Source organism: Eutrigla gurnardus (genome assembly GCF_963514095.1).
Source record: "Eutrigla gurnardus genome assembly, chromosome: 11".
NCBI classification, from domain to species: Eukaryota; Metazoa; Chordata; class Actinopteri; order Perciformes; family Triglidae; genus Eutrigla; species Eutrigla gurnardus.
In genome coordinates, this window is record NC_139925.1 from 28918082 (window position 1) to 28937014 (window position 18933).

Genomic DNA, 18933 nt, shown 5'->3' on the forward strand with positions numbered 1-18933 from the left:
ACTAGCTTGTTAAAGGGATAGTTCAGAATTTTGGACATAAGACCTATTTTCCAAGTGAGCCGGCGTGTTCGAGACGTAAGGAGACGTTTTCAAGAAATTTCATTCAGTTCTTCTAGTTGCCGAGTTCGCTTATGCTATAGCTAGCGCGAGTCAATGGTGCTTAGCTAGACAAGCATTAAAAACAGTCTTGCCCACTCCACAGTGCACCCGAGGCAAATCCATTAAAACACTAGACTGTCGATGTACATATGTGTGTTGATAGAATAATATTTGAAACAAAACTAACCTCGCATCGCATGAATCATCCATTTTTTGAGGAACTAGTTTCTCAGCAGCAGCTGAACTTTACTTTGCTCCGTTGGACTCAAAACTCTAAGACGCGAAATACTGCCCGTAAATGGGCAATCGAACCGGGACAAACTGTCGGCACTTATACCCCCAAGGCTGTCTGAAATGCCCTCGGAGCTCACTCAAACACCGGGCAGCCCACAGCCACGCAAAGCCACAATTACGCACCGCGAACCTTGTCCGTCCGGAGAACCGTAAACCCTCGGACGCGTTGCAGGGATTCCCTCCGGTAAATAGACACATGAACACCGCCGAATATTCAGGCCTCGTGCCCTCAGAGCTGGGTGAATAGCCCTTGGTCCTCACTCAAACACCGGGCAGCCCACGACCACGCAAATCCACACATGCGGACTCTCCGTCGGACTTAAAACTCTAAGACGCGCCGCTCGCAATCCAGCCGGTAAACACGCGGCTCAACACCGCCGAACTCTCTGCACTTGTGCCCCCAAGGCTGTCCGAAAAGCCCTTGGAGGTCACTCAAACACCGGGCAGTTCACAGCCGTGCAAAGCCACAATTACGCACCGCGAAGCCGGACCTCTGCTCCGTCCATAGACCCGTAAACCCTCCGGTAAATAGACACAAAAACACCGCCGAACTCTCAGCCCTTATGCCCCCCAGACCTGGGTGAAAAGCGCTTGGACCTCACTCAAACACCGGGCAGCCCACGGCCACGCGAAGACACAATTATGCACTGCAAACCCAGACCTCTGCTCCGTCCGTAGACCCGTAAACCCTCGGACGTGTTGCGGGGGATTCCCTCCTGGCACCACCAGTCTCCGTTTGTTCGGTCCCGGTTCTCAGCTCCAGCGGGGGTTATCTCGGTCTCCACAGACGCTCGTTCACGTTCTGCCCTTTGAGCATCCCTCTCGCGCAATTCTTCCTCTATTCAGGCTCGTACAGGTACAGTTGGGTTTGGGTGGAAAAAAACTCCTCATCAGAGTCTTCAAAAGTTTCAGTATATTCTCCAAAAGTGTCCATTTCTGTGAGATTGAAGAAACTAGCACTGCAGGCTACTCTGCGTCTGTAGCAATGACAGCAGGTAAATAAACTATTATAGAACCGGTAACTTATAAGTGCTAGGTGATATCACTCCGCCGCTGCCATAGCCTACTAGGAAGTATGACACGCTGCTGCTGCTGCTGCTGCTGCTGAGACATAAATCCTTAAAAATGCAAGGTTGGTTTTATTTCAAACATTCTATCAACACATATGTACATAGTCTGCCGTTACAATTGATTTGCCTCGGGTGCACTGTGGAGTCGGTATGAGTGTTTTTAATGCCATGCTAGCTAGAACGATTGACTTGCGCTAGCCATAGCACAAGCGAACTCTGCAACTAGAAGAACTGAATGAAATTTCTTGAAAACGTCTCCTTACGTCTCGAACACACCGGCTCACTTGGAAAATAGGTCTTATGTCCAAAATTCTGAACTATCCCTTTAAGCTCGGTGTTAGCAAAACAACGTTAATATTGAGTGTGTCTTTAGTCGGGCTGGGTTGCTTGCTCTGTTTACAGGCAGCAAATCTTTATCATACCTTTAACGTTATGTTACTAACGTTACAGACACTTGTTGCTGAGTCAACCTAATTGAGTGGCGAAGTCCCGCCTTTCTATGTCCGGTACATGGGACCTCAATATGAATGTATTCCTATGGCGGGCTACAAGGTGGTGTAGTAGGTAGCACTGTAGCCTTACAGCGAAAGGGTCCCGGGTTCGATTCCCGGGTCGGGTCCTGTGCTTCTGTGTGGAGTTTGCATGTTTCCCCGTGTAAGCGTGGGTTCTCTCCGGGTTCTCCGGCTTCCTCCCACAGTCCAAAGACATGCAGGATAGGGTAGGGATAGGTTGTTTGATGACTCTAAATTGCCCATAGGTGTGAATGTGAGAGTGAATTGTTGTCTGTATCTACATGTCGGCCCTGTGATAGACTGGCATCCTGTGCCTTCGCCCAATGTCAGCTGGGATTATTTCACACATGTTGTTTGTTGTTCTTAAAGATATTTTTTGTTGTTTTTAAAGATATTTTTTCATGCAAAAAAACTATGATTCATGGCGAAGCTTGATAATGGTAGGTTTTGTGTGAGGCCGCTTTGTGAACTTCAGCTCGTCGCTGCTCTTGGCGTGAATGATATCCGTCATTTTGAGGCAGCGATTCCTCGTCTTCTCATCGGACGGGAAACGAAAGCATGAACAGCCGTACCTGCTGGAATGGAACATTCAGGAACAAAACACACCGGTGTTGGGGATGTAGCAGGATCAGATTTGGTTATCAACAGATAATCATTAATGTCAATATGATTATCGATATTAGTAATTATATTTAATATATTATTATGATATAATATAAAATATACGGCGCACCACCCTGGGTTCAGGAAAAAGATAACCTAAAACTGTACTCAGTCCCAATATAAAGGGGGTTTTATACTCACATGCCAATCATCCTGATCATTGGCATAGAAGTATAAAAACAATCGAACAATTAAAAAAGCATGAAATTCGAGCACTAGCCTTCACAACCTGCTGTTATCCAGTGACATATACACAACAAGCACAAGAGACCGCTAGTTATAATATAATAAGATTTATTAAAATCAGTAATAATGATCACAATCAGTAACACTGCAATTAACAAAGCCTTATTACCTAACACACAAAGCTAAGCTACGTGGAGTGTGTGTGTGTGTGTTAGTGTGTGTGTGTGCATGTGGGGAGAGGAGAGAGAGAGAGAGAGAGAGATGGCCGGGCGCGGCCACCAGGTGGAGCTATTCCTCCCAGCGTTCAAGGGCGGAACCGCTGACGTCAGATAGAATAGCGAGAGAGAAAGAGAGAGAGGGAGAGATGGCCGGGTACAGCAACCAGATGGAGCTATTTCTGTAGCGTCCGGGGACGGAAACAGCTGGCGTAGGATACGTGTGGGGGCGGTGTATGTGGGTGCACATGTGTGTTAGCCGGAACAAAGTGAGAGGGAATGCGCGCGTAATACACAAAGGATCAGTAAGCTATTACCATCACACGGGAGCTCGTGAATGAACTGGCGTTCGTTCGGTGGGACCCCGGTCCTTTAACTGATGGTAGATCACTTACTGAGCTCATGGATGTGTCCGAGGTTGGACACACACTGTTACTGAAATAAAACCCAGCGGCGTGGGTACACAATCAGCATTCAAATACAACAACACAGAAAGCAACGGACTCGGCGGTCCGTGATCAGAACTTAAAACACGTTAACAAGAATCGCAAGCATATCCTACACTATCAAACTCTGCCCAGACAGATAGCCCCTTACTGGTAGATGTGTAGGCTGTGAGTCCGTCTTATGCGATGGCACTTCTTGACGCGGTGGCGGCGACGGTAGTTCGCGAGTCCTCGGCGGCAGCAAGGGACGCGACGAGTCGGTTGAGTCCAGACGAGAGCGGGGCGTAGCAGTTATCCCTCTCGCTGATCAACTCGAATGAAGAAAACCGTTTGTGTTCCTTCCTTCCGCGGGCAACAATAGAATCGCACGGCTTGGCGATTTAGTCAGCTGACTTCAGACAAGAGCGGGGCTCAGAGGTTATCCTTCCTGCTGGTCGCAGGGATAAAGGAACCGTTTTATGCTCCTCTTCTGCAGGCAAACAAAGAATTGCGCGGTTGTGGCGATCTTCTCAGGATCCAAAAACGAGTAAAAGAAAAAGGGCGAGTCGCGGAAAAAGGGGGAAAAACAGTCTGTCTCTCATCTAGCGAGTTTGGGGAAAAGACTGTAGCCTAAGACAAAGGAAAACGCTGCAGACGTTAAAAGTTCCCCTCCTGTTGTAACGGTGTGCTACGGTGGAAAGAGAAAGTTCTTAAGGCGGCGCCGGGTTTTATACCTCACGGCTGCTCCCGGGGACCCCCTGGGGTACCCGTGGTTGTCAGCCAATAGGGCAGCAGTTGTGTGACGTTGCACTTCGCACCTCGGTGAGAAGTGAAACCAAAATGGCGGTTGTAGTTTTTTATCCCCTTTGTCCCTTTGTTCTGACCGCATGTGAAGGCTTTTGGTCTCTGTGTAGGCTGCATTGTGTAGTCTCAATGGTGAGGTCCCTACAGCGGCATCTTCATTTGATCGGCACTGAATCGCTGTGAGAAAGGGTGATGACGCGACGTCACATACACCACGTGTAGTCTTTCTCATTGTGTTTTCTCTACAGACTTAAACTGAACAATTGCACATAAATGGTCAAACTCCTGACGTGAAAAATTATCATTTAAATCCACAAACTTGGGGCATGTAACAACTGGGACCAGCAAATAATTATATTATCTGCATTGAGACCCATACATTTTTTATGATCTCAGAGGTCCCACGGGAGTCTAGTGGAAGGGGCGGGACTTCACCACTCTATGTACAGCTCAGTAATAGCGTATGTCTTTTTGTATGCTGCACCAAAAATAAAAACTCTCTCTGAAAAAAAACACATTAAAAAAGCTAAAAACCAAAGTTAAAAGAGAGAAAAAGCTTGTGAGTCTCAGGCATTCAGTAAAAACATGGAAAACTGTCTCTCTTAGGCCACAGAAAGGACAGTTGTTTGAAACAGCAGGATTTTAATCAGAGACAAAGGCATTTGAGGCGATGGCACCATGTAGTACCCTCCACTGGAGGTCAGCTGTCCGTTTTTTAAGGGGAGGCTTATATAAATCCTCCACTGCGGGCAGGTCCCATCCCACCCCTGTCTGTTGTTCCAAGCTGTGGGGGGCCTACCTTTCAGTCCTTTCCTGTTGACTGACTTGACAATGTTGTTGTACAGCGTTGCCTTGTCGGCTCTATGCAGGCTGAGCTTGCTAGGGACAGCTGTAAGGCCATCAGAGGTGAGAGTTAGTGGAGATGTTTTCTGGGAGGTTATAGGAGTGAATGAGGAGCTGATGTCTTCGTAAAGTGAGCAGTGAGGGAGGAAGGAGGGGGAGGGGTAGGAGGGGTGAGGAGGGAGGAGAACATGGAGAAGAGTTTCCTGGGGTTGGAGGCGGAACAGTTGATCCTTGACAGGTAGAAGGCAGATTTAGCTGCCGAAACAGTTGATGCAAAGTCATAGAGGAAGTGGTGGTAGTGAGCAACGTCCTCATCCTGGCCCAATTTCTTCCATTTTCTCTCTGCTGCTCGCAGCACTGATCTATTGGTTCGCAGAGATTCGGACAGCCAGGGAGGGGAGGGAGATGATCGCGCTGGTCGTGAGGTGGGGGGACAGAGAGCGTCCAAAGAAGAGGAGAGTAATGACATCAGGATGGAGGAGGCTTCCTCAGTAGGCATTAGGGCGAATTGTTCTGTGGATGGTAGTGAGGAAAGAACAGTTGAGGAGAGAGCAGAGGGAGTGAGGGATTTCAGGTTGCGGCGGGTGGTGACAGTTCGGTGAGCGGGGTAACAGAGAATGCCGAGATGCCACAGGATCTTGTGAAGACAAGGTCAAGTTGGTTCCCGGCCCGGTGGGTGGGTGGGTGCAGCGGGGGAGAGTGTGAGGTCAAATGTGGCGAAGAAGTCAATGAATTCAGATGAGTACAGCTGTCCTGGGTGATGTTGAAGTCACCGAGGACGACGAGAGGTGTGTCATCATCAGCGGAGCAGCTTAGGAGGGCATCCATCTCATCTAGAAAGTCACGGAGAGGACCGGGTGGGCGATAGATCACTATGGTGTTGAGCTTGAAAGGAAGGGTGACAGAGACGGCGTGGAATTCAAGTGCAGATCGGGGTAGATGGTCCAAGGGAAGGACCTGGTAGGACCACCTGGGTGAGATGAGGAGTCCAGTTCCTACTCCTCGACCTGTTCGTCTTGGGGAGTGTGAAAACGAGTAGGCAGTTGAGAGGGCAGCTGGAGTGGTAGTGTTTTCTGGGGTGATCCAGGTCTCCGTAAGGGCCAGGAAGTGGAGAGTCTGCAGGGAGGCATGCGCTGAAATGGTGTCCGCCTTCTTGACTGCAGACTGGCAGTTCCATAGCCCCCCTAGTACTTCAAGTTCCATACCGGTGGAGAATAATGGGTAGCAGAGATTGGAAAGGTTACAGCCTCGACTCGGGTCTCTGGCGAAATCTTCTCTGGTTTGATGTCCTGACTGGGATAAGACACATGGCTGCGATGAGTGGTGGTTGAGATGTTATGCCTACCTCAATGGACTTCCTTGATGGACTCCCACAGATAGACACCCTTGTCTTTGTTCAGCTGTCTTGACTCCCACAGATAGACTCCCTTGTCTTTGTTCGGCTGTCTTCATTAGGCTTTCCTGACGCTGCAGCTGATGCTGTAGTGACAAGCTCTTAAGTGCTTGGTTTACCTCATGCAGGTTTAGCCCCTCCCTCCAATCAAGTCTATTCACTACAGCTGAGATGGCTGAAACTAGGTAATTGCCCACTCAGTATGAACAGCTTTACAATAATTTAAACACTAAGCTATCTAGACAAGACTAAATGTTACAACTAGCTCCTTCCTTTCTTCAGACAAAATGTATCCGCACGGGCGCGCACGCACACGCACACACACACACACACACACACACACACACACACACACACACACACACACACACACACACATAGCTACCATCCTTATCTCTCATCTGGTGTTCCTTATTTGGTTGAGAGTGTAAATAATTAGGGCTCCCTCATGAGTTACCTCATGGGTTGGCACCCTGGTAGAGCTTGCCATCAGTGTGTGAATGGGTGAATGATAGATATTGTAGAGTGCTTTGAGTGGTTGATAATACTAGAAACACTATATATGCAAGAACAATCCATTTACCATGTTCTTCACTGTGTCCATCTGTATTTCACACAACAAAGAACCTGTAGTTGTGCATCACCTGTGTGATCATGAGAAGGCTGAAGAACCAGGAATGACAAGAGATCACCGGCTGCTGGGGTGCAGCATTAAACCCGGGGACAGGTAGACAAGCAGAGGCAGAATATACAGAGAATGGATTTGTTTTATGAAACCAAGTTCACATCAGTCATGATAAGAATATTATGTAAGAATGAATGTACATGTGAGGCTGTTGATTAATATTTTGCTTGCCTATGTCTCCAACGGTAAGCTGGCTAATATTGTTTGTCTGTGTGTGTGTGTGTGTGTGTGTGTGTGTGTGTGTGTGTGTGTGTGTGTGTGTGTGTTTTCCCCTCATGATCCAGACATTTTGGAAATGAAAAGTCATCTGCCACAAGATCTTCTGAGCTTTTTTTTTTTAACTTTAAATTAAAAGCAGTCATTACCTAACTCTCATGCTGAAAGAAGGTCAGGTTATTTTTTTCAATTCACTAAACAATCCTGGAGTTTCACATGAAAACAGCTTGCTGCATCCTCCCAAACAACTGTAGTCAACACTGTTTTCAAACGTTAAAAAACAACTTTACAAAAACATAAAAAGGCCTTCATACTGCTTGTCTATCGTAAAAAAGTTGCCAAAAGTTCAGACATGCCAAATCATCATTTATAACATGTGTTTAGCAGAAATCTTCATTGTAGCATCTTAGCTGGGAACTGCGTTGACATACACATGTTTGATCTGTCGGTGTGGGTTTGCTTGACCACAGTGCAGAGCTGAGAACCTGAGGATTCTTCACTTGCTTTTAGCATTTAAAATGTAGTCACTATTTTCTGCAGTTGTTTGGGAAAATGCTACAACACTGATTTTCTGTGAAACTCCAACAGTGTTCATTTAAAATGAACTATAAATGAAATCCTACTTATTACACTAAAGACGTTTAAGTAATAGTTTGTCTCTGTGTGTCCCCTCCAGGAGCATCACAGATCCAGACGATTACAGGCAATTTGGAGGAAGAGTCAGATTTTTCTGCCTTTTCTGCTGTGTTGCACCTGTTACGGATTCATTGACCTTTTGTGGTATTATTTTACTTACTAATACACTGTATAGTTAGGATTCTTAATTAAAAGACTGTAATGCTTGTCCACAAATGTTATCATGACTACCTTGTACAGAGCCTTCAAGGGTTAGGAGGATGAAGAAGAAGACCACAACTCTTGTTGCTTCCTCCATCTATTTCAAAGGTGAAATCTTGACCTCATTTTGATAGAAATGCTAACAGACACACGTTACACACCATTTTTGGTTTTTCAGTTCCTCCTGGGTGGCTAAGAACTGTTTGTGAATAATTGGTTGATATGGTAAATTTACATCTGAATACATAAAATAAAAGGATTTTAAAATCAATAGTGGTGTTTACTTTATTTGTAGTTAAATTCCCACATTTTAATTGAAACAGTGAAATGTATTTATTTTGTATTGCTTAAATATGTTTTCAGTTGAGGATATCTCACAGTAATTTTGAGGATCATATTTTGGTGTCTGATCGTAATCATTTAGGAAAAATCAGAAAAATAATGGTATTTTTCTGCTTGTTTTCTGTAAACATTTTAATTAAATTTTCCATAAATGTAATGTTTTTACACATTGCCCTGCACAAGCCCATTGCTTTTAAAACAATGAAACACCTGTTTTACTGTCTGTTTTATTCATTTTAGTGTTTTAATTGTTTTATGTCTCTGTACAGCACTTTGTTTTCAGCTACAGTTGTTGTAAAGTGCTATATAAATAAAGTTGAGTTGAGTTGAGATTGTTTGAATCAGGGTATTTTACTTTAATTTAACTTTTATGTTTTACGTTATTTTACGGGGTTTTTTTCTTACAGTGTATGTGGTGAATTTCCTCAGAAGACAACATTTGTTTCCTCCTTTTATTATTCAGCAACGTCGACGACAGGAGGACCATCTCAATGCTTAGGCTTTAGTGACCCAGCATCATGGGAATTTTGTGCTCAAGTTGAAATATTTCAACTCAATGTGGATGGATGGTGGGTGGATGGTTGGATGATGGATGGATGGTGGGTGGATGGATGGATAATGGATTGATGGATGGTGGGTGAATGGATGGATGATGGATGGAGGGTGGGTGGATGGCTGGATGGATGCATGGGTGGATGGATGGTGGCTGGATGGTGGATGATGGATGGATGGAGGGTTGGTGGATGGCTGGATGGATGCATGGGTGGTGGATGATAGATGGATGATGGATGGGTGGATGGATGGTGGGTGGATGATGGATGGATGATGGATGATTAATGGATGGATGGATGGGTGGATGGATGGATGGATGGATGGGTGGATGAATGGTTGAATGGAAAGTAAACAGGAAACGTGAGAGAGACGTGCAGCAGCTGAAAATCAAACCAGAGAGTTAAAGTACGATAAAGCCTCCCATGGCCCTTTTCCACCAAGGCATTTTGAGGGCCGGTTCGGAGCCGATGCCCAATCGCGAACCAGTTCTTCCTGTTTCCACAGACAAAGAGCCGGCTCTCAGCCAGGAAAACTGGTTCCCGAGCGGCCCCAACTCCTTGCTGGGCTGGAACCGGCCCCGGCTTACGTTAGGGGCAACGGGGGAAAATACGCCACTGCGGAGTGCAGAGTTTTACTAACGTTACTGTTCCCGGTAAGTTTCACTTTTAAAATGTTTCACCTCGTTGCTAACCAACGACACATTTCTGTTTAGTTTACCAAGCTAGTGATTACGTTCGTAACAGCAGCAACTAGTGGCTATGCTTCCTCGGGTAATGTAAGCCGACTGGCTAGCTAGCCAGCTAGCGTGATATTGCTAACAACAACGTTAGCATGCCACTTTCTGACTGCCGTTGGCTCACTAAACATTACCAACTACCAACGTGACTTAACATCTGTGTTCGCAGCGTCGTGGACACGTTTGTGATTAAACCGCTGTTCTCTGGTTTGTGTTTGTAGAGCTGTCGGACATCAGCGATATTGAACGGAGGTCCAACCTGCAGATGACTAAACATCAAACACTCTGATCTATTGATCACACACTGTTCTACACTTTAAAAAATGTTGTGATTTTAGTATTTTGTGTATTTTATTGTTATTGTATTATTTGCCAAAATTTCTGAAGAGACATGTCTGCTATGCTTGAAATTAGCGCTGCGGGGAAACCTCAGACGTACACAGTGACGTAATGACGTGACTCTCTGGGCTCTCTAGCCGGTGGAAACGCAAACAGGTTCTCAGAAGGTTCACAAGTTGAACCAACTGCGAACCAGCACGGGCACCGGCCCGGTTCTTGAACTAGGTTCGCGTTGGTGGAAAAGGGGTATCAGAGAGGAGAAAACCTCTAAACCAGCAACCAAAGTCATTTAGCCTGATCACAAAAACTGACAAATCCAAAGGATCTGACTGTATGTTCTCATTGTAGCGCTACAGTCTTTTCTTCCAATAATATCATGATAAGTCTGTGTCTGACGTGGGTGGCCTTTTTCTGTCTCTGATAACAATCCTATAATATTCAAATAACGACAGCTGGGGGATTTGTGTTATCAGATCTGATACCAGAAGATTTTTCTCTTGTTACATAAATTATTTTTGTCAACCTGCTGCGTGAGACACTAACAGGATCTTCAGTCTTAAACCCATTTTAGGATTAATTTTCAATCACTGAATAAATGACGAGGGTTTCCATCAGGGTCAGTTTGGAAATGTTCGGAAGTTGCGGGGGGCACATATCTGCTGTGGCCGTTAGCTCCCATCATCTTACAAGAAATCAGATTGGCCAAGAAAAGCTACTCTGAAAAGTTGAAAAACCAGTTCCAAGCAGACAGGCCCTCTAGTCCATCACAAACTACAAGAAACCCTCCACCACTGCAGAAGCTAACCTTGGTCTGGCTAATGACCTTAACACCTTCTACTGTCGGTTAAGGCCCCGTACACACGAAGCAAAACAAACTTTTTTTCTCCGTTTTGCCTTGGCAAATCTGCGTCCAGACGAATCCACTGAAAACGACTCAGCGCGCTGTGGTACATATTCCAGGCCCTTATGCGGCGCTGTTTCTGCTACAAAAATGCAGAAGAAGAGACGGAGCGTGACCGGATGTTTGCCATTGCTGTGGCAACACGTGAGAGCTACGGCTAAATATCCACCCGACCACCCGATCAATAAACACCCATAAGATGACAATTTTGCCCGTATAAATAAAACCAACAATAAGTATCAACAGCCGTCACCCTAAGGACCTTGACGAGGCGTTGTCACACGTTGGGATGGATTAATTAGAAAAATAAATGCCTACATTCATGGGAAGTGAGCTAGCGGTTGTTTGTTAGCATCGTAATAAAGTAGCATATCTGCAACTTTTTTCCCGGAATATCGCCCCCCTCTCTCGGCTCCTTTTTTTTTTCATACAGTGCACTGCAAAAACAGCCCTTCTAGAAAGAAGTAAAATATTCTCATATTCAATCAAATTATCTTGTATCAAGCAAAAAAATCTGCCAATGGGGTAAGCTTTTTTTCAAGCAATTCTTAAAATAAGCCCAAATTTCTTAGCTCCGAAAGACTAAAATGAGACTTTAAACTAGACAGAAAATCTTAAACTAATCCAAATTCTTCTAAAACAAGCAATGAAAAAAACACTAATTCAAGATTAAATTACTCAAAATTAGAATTTAAGTCTCTTTACTAATTTAAGAAATTACACCTTAATCTGGGATTGATAATGAGCATAAAAGTAGTTAAAATAAGACATAATTTCTTAAAACAGCATAACAAATATAAAAGTGATGTCTTAAATCAAGATACCACAACTTTCTCAGTTTTTTTTTTATTTTATGGCTGGAGTGCCATGCAAGCCTTTTTTATTTTTATTATGAGAGAGACAGTGTGGAAAGGGGAGATAGAGGGGGAAGACATGCGCGAAGGAGATTGCCAGGCCGGGAGTCGAACCACTGATCTCCGCGTCGAGGCTGATATCTCTGTACATGGGGCGGCTGCCTTATCCACTGCGCCACCGGCTGAGCCTCCGTACATGGGGCGGCTGCCTCATCCACTGCGCCACCGACCGCCCCAGTTAATTTTTTTTATTAACTTTGCAATACAATTGCTCAATTCAACATCCAAAAAAAAAAGGGCACTTCTGCATTCCAGATCCATCATAATCAAACAGATTGAAAAGCCAGTTTTGATTTGAACCTCACTATCAAAATAATAATACATCAGTTATTGTAGCAGCATAGCAACTAAACATCATGTTGCAGCTGGTTTGCAGCATAATATCCCATATGGTTTTCAATCTCACCAAGCAACTGTCCTGTAATGAAAATGAAAATATTAATAATAAAAACTTTTGTCCTTGTTTCATGGCATTCTTGAATTGAGATGTTGTGCAAATGGTCTTACTCTTAAAATAAGGCAAATAATCTTGGTGCCCCGCTGGGTTTGATCGTAAAACATTTTTATACTCTTTTTCTGGTTCATTCTAGCTCAAAATTAGCTGGAATATCTTATCAAGAAAAAGTAAGGCATACTTTCTTAAAATGAGATATTTGTTCTAATGCAAAACTTGCTTGACAAGATTAATATTCTTTTTGGACAAAAAATAAGACTTATTTTCTTGATACAAGGCTTTTTTTACTTTCTTGAAATTCCATTTTTGCAGTGTGGCCCTGATACGCCGTCGTACAGACGAGCAGAATATCTGCTACGAGCACGGAGGCCGCCGTTATTGTTGTTGTTACGAGACGCTGGGGGGAAGAAGTCAGGCTCGAGGGTCAAGGAGCGGGGCGATGACGTCAGCGTATTCGTTTTCGCCGTCTACACGATAACGATCACGAAACGGAGGGGTGCCGTTTTTTTCTTTTCCACCCTGAGAGCTGGTTTCAAAAAAGTGCGTTTTCAGGCCGCGAAAACGCCGGATCCGTATGGACGGAAGGGCAATACGCACAACACTTCTGCGTTTACGCACTGAAAACGTTTTTGTGTGGACAGGCCCTTAGAAAAGACTCATTCACGCCCCCTACCCCCGAGCCACCTGCCACCTCCATCTCCCCCCTGGCTTCCCCTCCTCCTGCCCCCGCCACTTCCCCACCTCACCCCCCTTGCCCTCATACTCCCCCCCCTCGTCATACGTGAGGAAGAGGTGCGTCGCCTATTTCTCAAGCAAAACACATGCAAAGCTGCCGGCCCCGACAGAATCTCACCATCCTGCCTTAAGGCCTGTGCTTCACAGTTAGCGCCAGTGTACACATGGATATTCAACAGATCCCTGGAGCTGTGTGAAGTCCCCTCATGCTTCAAGAGTTCCACCATCATCCCTGTCCCCAAGAAACCCACCATCACTGGACTAAATGACTACAGACCCGTGGCACTGACTTCAGTGGCCATGAAATGTTTTGAACGCTTGGTGCTGGCCCATCTGAAATCCATCACTGATCCCCTGCTGGACCCACTGCAATTTGCCTACAGGGCAAACAGGTCAGTGGACGATGCAGTGAACATGGGGCTGCACTACATTCTGCAACACCTTGACCAGAATGGCACCTATGCAAGGATCCTGTTTGTGGACTTCAGCTCGGCGTTCAACACTATCATCCCTGGAATCCTCACCGCCAAAATCTCCCACCTCTCTGTTCCCCCTGCCATCTGTCACTGGATCACCAGCTTCCTGACTGACAGGAGCCAACATGTGAGGATGGGAGCCATCACATCAGCCACAAGGACTGTCAGCACTGGTGCTCCTCAAGGGTGTGTCCTGTCCCCTCTACACCAACGACTGCACCTCAGGCGACCCGGCTGTCAAGCTCCTAAAGTTTGCAGACGACACCACTGTCATTGGTCTTATCCAGGACGGTGACGACTCTGCTTACAGACTGGAGGTTGAGTGGCTGGTATCCTGGTGCAACCAGCACAACTTGGAGCTTAACACTCTAAAGAATGTGGAGATGATAATTGACTTCAGGAAACACCCCCCAGCACCGCTCCCCTCACAATAGCAAACAGCCTGGTGTCCAGAGTGGACTCATTCAAGTTCCTGGGAGTCACCATTTCCCAGGATCTGAAGTGGGAACACAACATCAGAGCCACACTTAAAAAAGCCCAGCAGAGGATGTTCTTTCTAAGGCAGCTGAGGAAACATGGCCTACCACAGCAGCTTATGGCCATCTTCTACACAGCGGCCATTGAATCCATCCTCTGCACCTCCATCTCAGTCTGGTTTGGTGCTGCCACAAAGAAAGACATAAACAGACTCCAGCGCATCATCAGATCAGTGGAGGTCATTGGCATCCCCCTGCCCTCCCTTCAGGACTTGTATCTTGCAAGAACCAAAAAGCGGGCTGGGAAGATTATCAGTGACCCCACTCACCCCGGGCACCACCTCTTTGAACTCCTCCCCTCTGGCAGACGCTACAGATCACTGTATGCCAATACTTCCAGACACAAACACAGCTTCTTCCCCTCTGCCATCAAGCTAATGAACAGCTAGTCCCCTTGCACTGTACACTGCTGCCCTTCCGCTACATATTCTGTACATATTCAGCCCATATTTATATATGTATATATATGCATAATTAATTAGGGCCACGGTGCAATCGCACCGAGCACTATTGTTATTCATAGGATTTTTTCCTACTTATTATTATTTTGCCTCCGAATTTCGATTGCCTAAAACTCCTACAGCTTTAAGAGTTGTAGGACAAATAATATATCAAAACATGTGGTTCGATCGGGATCGGCGTGCCATTACTTTTCTTAGCCGAACACGAATTTTTCGCGAAAAACCGCTGAAATTTTCCCATTGACTTGAATGGGACGAGCGGAAAAAAAAAAGCAGAAATCGTAGCTTTTCAAACGCCTGCTGCTCAGGCATACTTTCACCTAGAAACTCCATTTAAACTTTAAAATGGAGACACGAGTGGTGTGCTCTGATTGGTGGACAGGAATGTACTAAAAACTACATTTAGTAGTGGGAAATGTAGTTTTTTAGTCAAACGTCTTCTGCTCGGGCAGACTTTCGCCTAGAAACTCCATTTAAACTTTAAAATGGAGAGACGAGTGGTGTGCTCTGATTGGTGGACAGGAATGTACTAAAAACTACATTTAGTAGTGGGAAATGTAGTTTTTTAGTCAAACGTCTTCAGCTCAGCCATACTTTCACCTAGAAACTCCATTTAAACTTTAAAATGGAGATACGAGTGGTGGGCTCTGATTGGTGGACAGGAAGGAGCAGTCGGTGGGAAATGTAATTTTTTTAGTCAAACGTCTTCTGCTCAGTCATACTTTCACCTAGAAACTCCATTTAAACTTTAAAATGGAGACACGAGTGGTGTGCTCTGATTGGTGGACAGTTTTTGAAGTACATCACAATACTCAAAACGGACTACTCTGACAGCTCAGTCAGCAAGCAGTCTCTGTATTTGCCTCCAAAACAACTCCGTCTCGTTTGAAATCTCAAAGAATCTCATCGTAATGTATATACACTCCGGCAGTAGCCCCCGTGGCCCTTTCAAAATTTCCCGGCGGGGGAATTTTCTAGTTAATTATCTTACCTATGTGGAAAATGTCTTTATTGTTGTATGTATGTATGTGTATGTTTGTATGTACATCTATTGTCTACTGTCTGAGAGAGTGTCCACTCTACCGGAGTCAAATTCCTTGTATGTGTGCATACTTGGCCAATAAAGCTGATTCTGATTCTGTGTTAACGGGACAGTGGTGAGGACCCAAATGCGGACAGACAGGAGTTCAGGTGGAATTAACAGGTTTTATTGATTGATTCAACGGCAGGCAAGCTGAGGGTCCAGGGTGTCCGTGGAGGGAGACAGGCTGAGGAAGGAGCAGGCAGGGGTGTTACCAGGTGGAGGCTGGTGGGGGTGAGCGGGGCCGGGGAGCAGAGCAGGCAGGCAGGCAGGTGCTGGAACAGAAAAAAGCAGAGTCAAAAAGGGTGTCTCTTAGCTTAAATTTTGTCCAAAGCTAGAGTCGAGCAGGGTACTGACGGAACAGTGGCTACGATCTGGCAGCGAGCGTGTGGCAGGGCTGAGAAGAAGTAGCCTCGGTGATTGCAGGATGGGATGCAGCTGATGGGGCTCTGCTCTGTCTCAGCACACCTGCAATCACTCACTATGCATGCACATGCGCACACACACACACACACACACACACACACTCAAGCAGTAGCTGTAACATTCTGATTCTGATTTTTGCCTTAATTTGTAGTTTTTTCATGTTTATTACTGGAGCTCTTATGACATGTGACAGCATCCTGTCATCAGCATGTAGAAGGAAGTGTGGGGGTTGGATTCACAGCAGCGGACCTTGAGACAATCACCGTTCACGGCTGCTGGACCAAACGCCAAATAATGAAGAAAGGAGGTGAGCTGATAATGAAGCTAAACTAGCCCAGCTAGGACTGAAGGCTCCTCCACTACCCAGCATGCTCCTGGCTGTCTAATGCCTTAATGAAATAAGACATTGGTCCCTGACCTCAGGACAGGGGACAGAGGTGGCCTCTGTGTTTACATCAGTGTTTCCCATGAATGTTTAACGTTATGATGTCGGCCATGTTATCTGACCATAGAATTGTTTTCGTTGCATGCTGCAGATCCAAATTTAAGAGATATACTACATAAATTAACTGCTGGTTATGTTGTGTAGCATAAATGTTCTATGGCTGCTTTTCATGCATCTTTGTTGCTTAATGCTTACTGTAATGCATTACGTTTTGCTGTAACGCGGTAATGTAAGGCATTACAAAAAAAAAACGGGTAATAGTTTACTCGGTACAAATCTCAGTAACGCGCGTTACAATGCATTTTAAACCCGAAATCAATTGACTCTACATTCGCGATCGCGAGATGGGCATACGCTCTTGGAAAAGTGTGAAAGCCGGTCCATGTAACTTTACACTATGTTAATTAATCGCTGTTGTTAGCAGGCTCCATGAGCTGGACACCGACTCACGGAGCGGCTCCCGGTCGGTCAGAGCGCAGCCGAAACCGGCACCCCGAGGATCAACAGCTGAGGGGCGGCGGCGAGGCGGAGGATTCTCCCCGTCGGTTTTGAACCGCTTTTATGTCCGCGTCATAACGCTTTAGGTGCGTGTTTAAAACAGTAGGTTTACTTCAAAACGCGAGCATCAGACGCTGTCAGAGCGTTTATGAACAGTGTTTTAGAGCTCCCCCTAAATGTCTCAGGTAGGCTTTCAGGTAATTTCGCAGCATAACACAGCGCCTTCCGGGTCATTAAAAAAGATGTACGGCAAATCTGGAATGAAAAATGGCACTGTTATTTCATCCCCGAATCCCATTCATGTACACAATATCTAATATCAGTTAAGGAGTCGTTTTTCGTTTCTCGTTTTCCGTTTTTAAAACGAATAACGGGATACGAGTCCTTTTCCGTTTTTCGTTCCTTTATTTTGAAGCGAAAAACATCACATCCTGCTGTGTAATGAGCTGCATTGAACACAAGAAGATCTATTGAGAACAAAAAATCCATATTTCCTTTTATTTTGGCGAAAAGTAATGCAAAAGTAATGTAAAAGTAGTGTAATGCCTTACAATTCAAAGACGGTAATATTGTAATGTAACTAATTACTTTGAAATGACAGTAACAAGTAATAAATAATGCATTACGCTTTTGAAGTAACTTGCCCAACACTGTGCTTGATCTACATAGAGCATTTCACATTTTTACGTCGGCCACCATAGTTCTCTACACCAGGGGAACTTTTGGGGCCAGGGACCCCTTACAGGGGAGAACATTTCCCAGATGTGGCTTCAGCTTGGCTGGCTTCATGGTTTCGTGAAGACACATGACACATTCTGGTCTCCCGTCGCTGTTTTCAATAAAACCAAACTCAATATTTTTTAGGTCGTCATATTTTCTCAGTTTGGCTAGTTTGGTCTCAGCATCACGTGATGATGTGGACTGACTTAAATAGGTCTACATGGTCGCCAGCTAGCTAGCCGGCTAATAGGCCTCTGCCAAGCAAAGCAGCAGCGGTCGAGTGAAGTGTGACTGACAGATTGATGTGATGTGTCACAATCATATTAGAGTGTCTATTGGCCCAAAGTTAACATGGGTGGGAGTAATGGACACGATATGCTTGTTTTAGTGGTTTAAATGGTCCCCATCTGTAGATATGCATTATTTAATGATACAGCACAATTTTATAATTTATAGCAAATTATTTCGCAGACTTTGTGTCGCAGACCCCACTTTGAGAACCTCTGCTCTACACACTTGGCACACAGGAGAAGTTTCATTCAGTTCCAATATGCAACCTCACTTTGAGATGGCACCAAATCCAAAACACTTCAAGTTAGAAGTCGGCACAAGCGCTTCTTATTCTGATGATGTTATGTTAATTTGTGTTTCAGTGAACTGTCTGGACGTCCATGTTGAGACACATCCGGACCGAGTGGCTCTGATCTGGGAGCGAGACGAACCTGGTACTGAGGTGAAGTTCACCTACAGGTATGAACATGGTGGTCCGTAAAAAGTGTGAAGTCATGTTTTGTTAGATCTGTCTGCAAGACCACAATCTAACGACTTTTAAATTGACTTTCTTGATATGTACATTTAACTTTGATATTGTAAAACATCGTATGTGTAATTCTTGGCACAATGCAAATGGGATCATTGAATGATTTGTCTCTCTACGATGGACATATTCTTCCAAAATACAGTCCCATAGTGGTCCAAGGGAAGGGAAAGGACGGCTCCTCTCTATAGTGTCCTCCCTCACTGCAGATAATACTGACCTTGATCTTATCATTATTACTGTGTTATCTCACTACCA

At 45.2% G+C, this 18933-nt stretch overlaps 1 protein-coding gene across 3 annotated transcripts in view; it reads left to right on the forward strand.

Annotated features, from left to right (window-relative positions):
* The window catches only part of acss1 (acyl-CoA synthetase short chain family member 1), a 102163-nt gene that overhangs the window by 1912 nt on the left and 81318 nt on the right, over nt 1-18933 (forward strand). For all 3 annotated transcript variants that reach the window (XR_014597991.1, XM_084021635.1, XM_084021636.1), the window contains exon 2: nt 18512-18608. Coding sequence is in view for 2 of the 3 variants with exons in the window: in XM_084021635.1 (XP_083877761.1) it covers nt 18512-18608 (97 nt within the window). In the remaining variant the exon portion in view is untranslated. The remainder of the gene's footprint in view (nt 1-18511; nt 18609-18933) is intronic.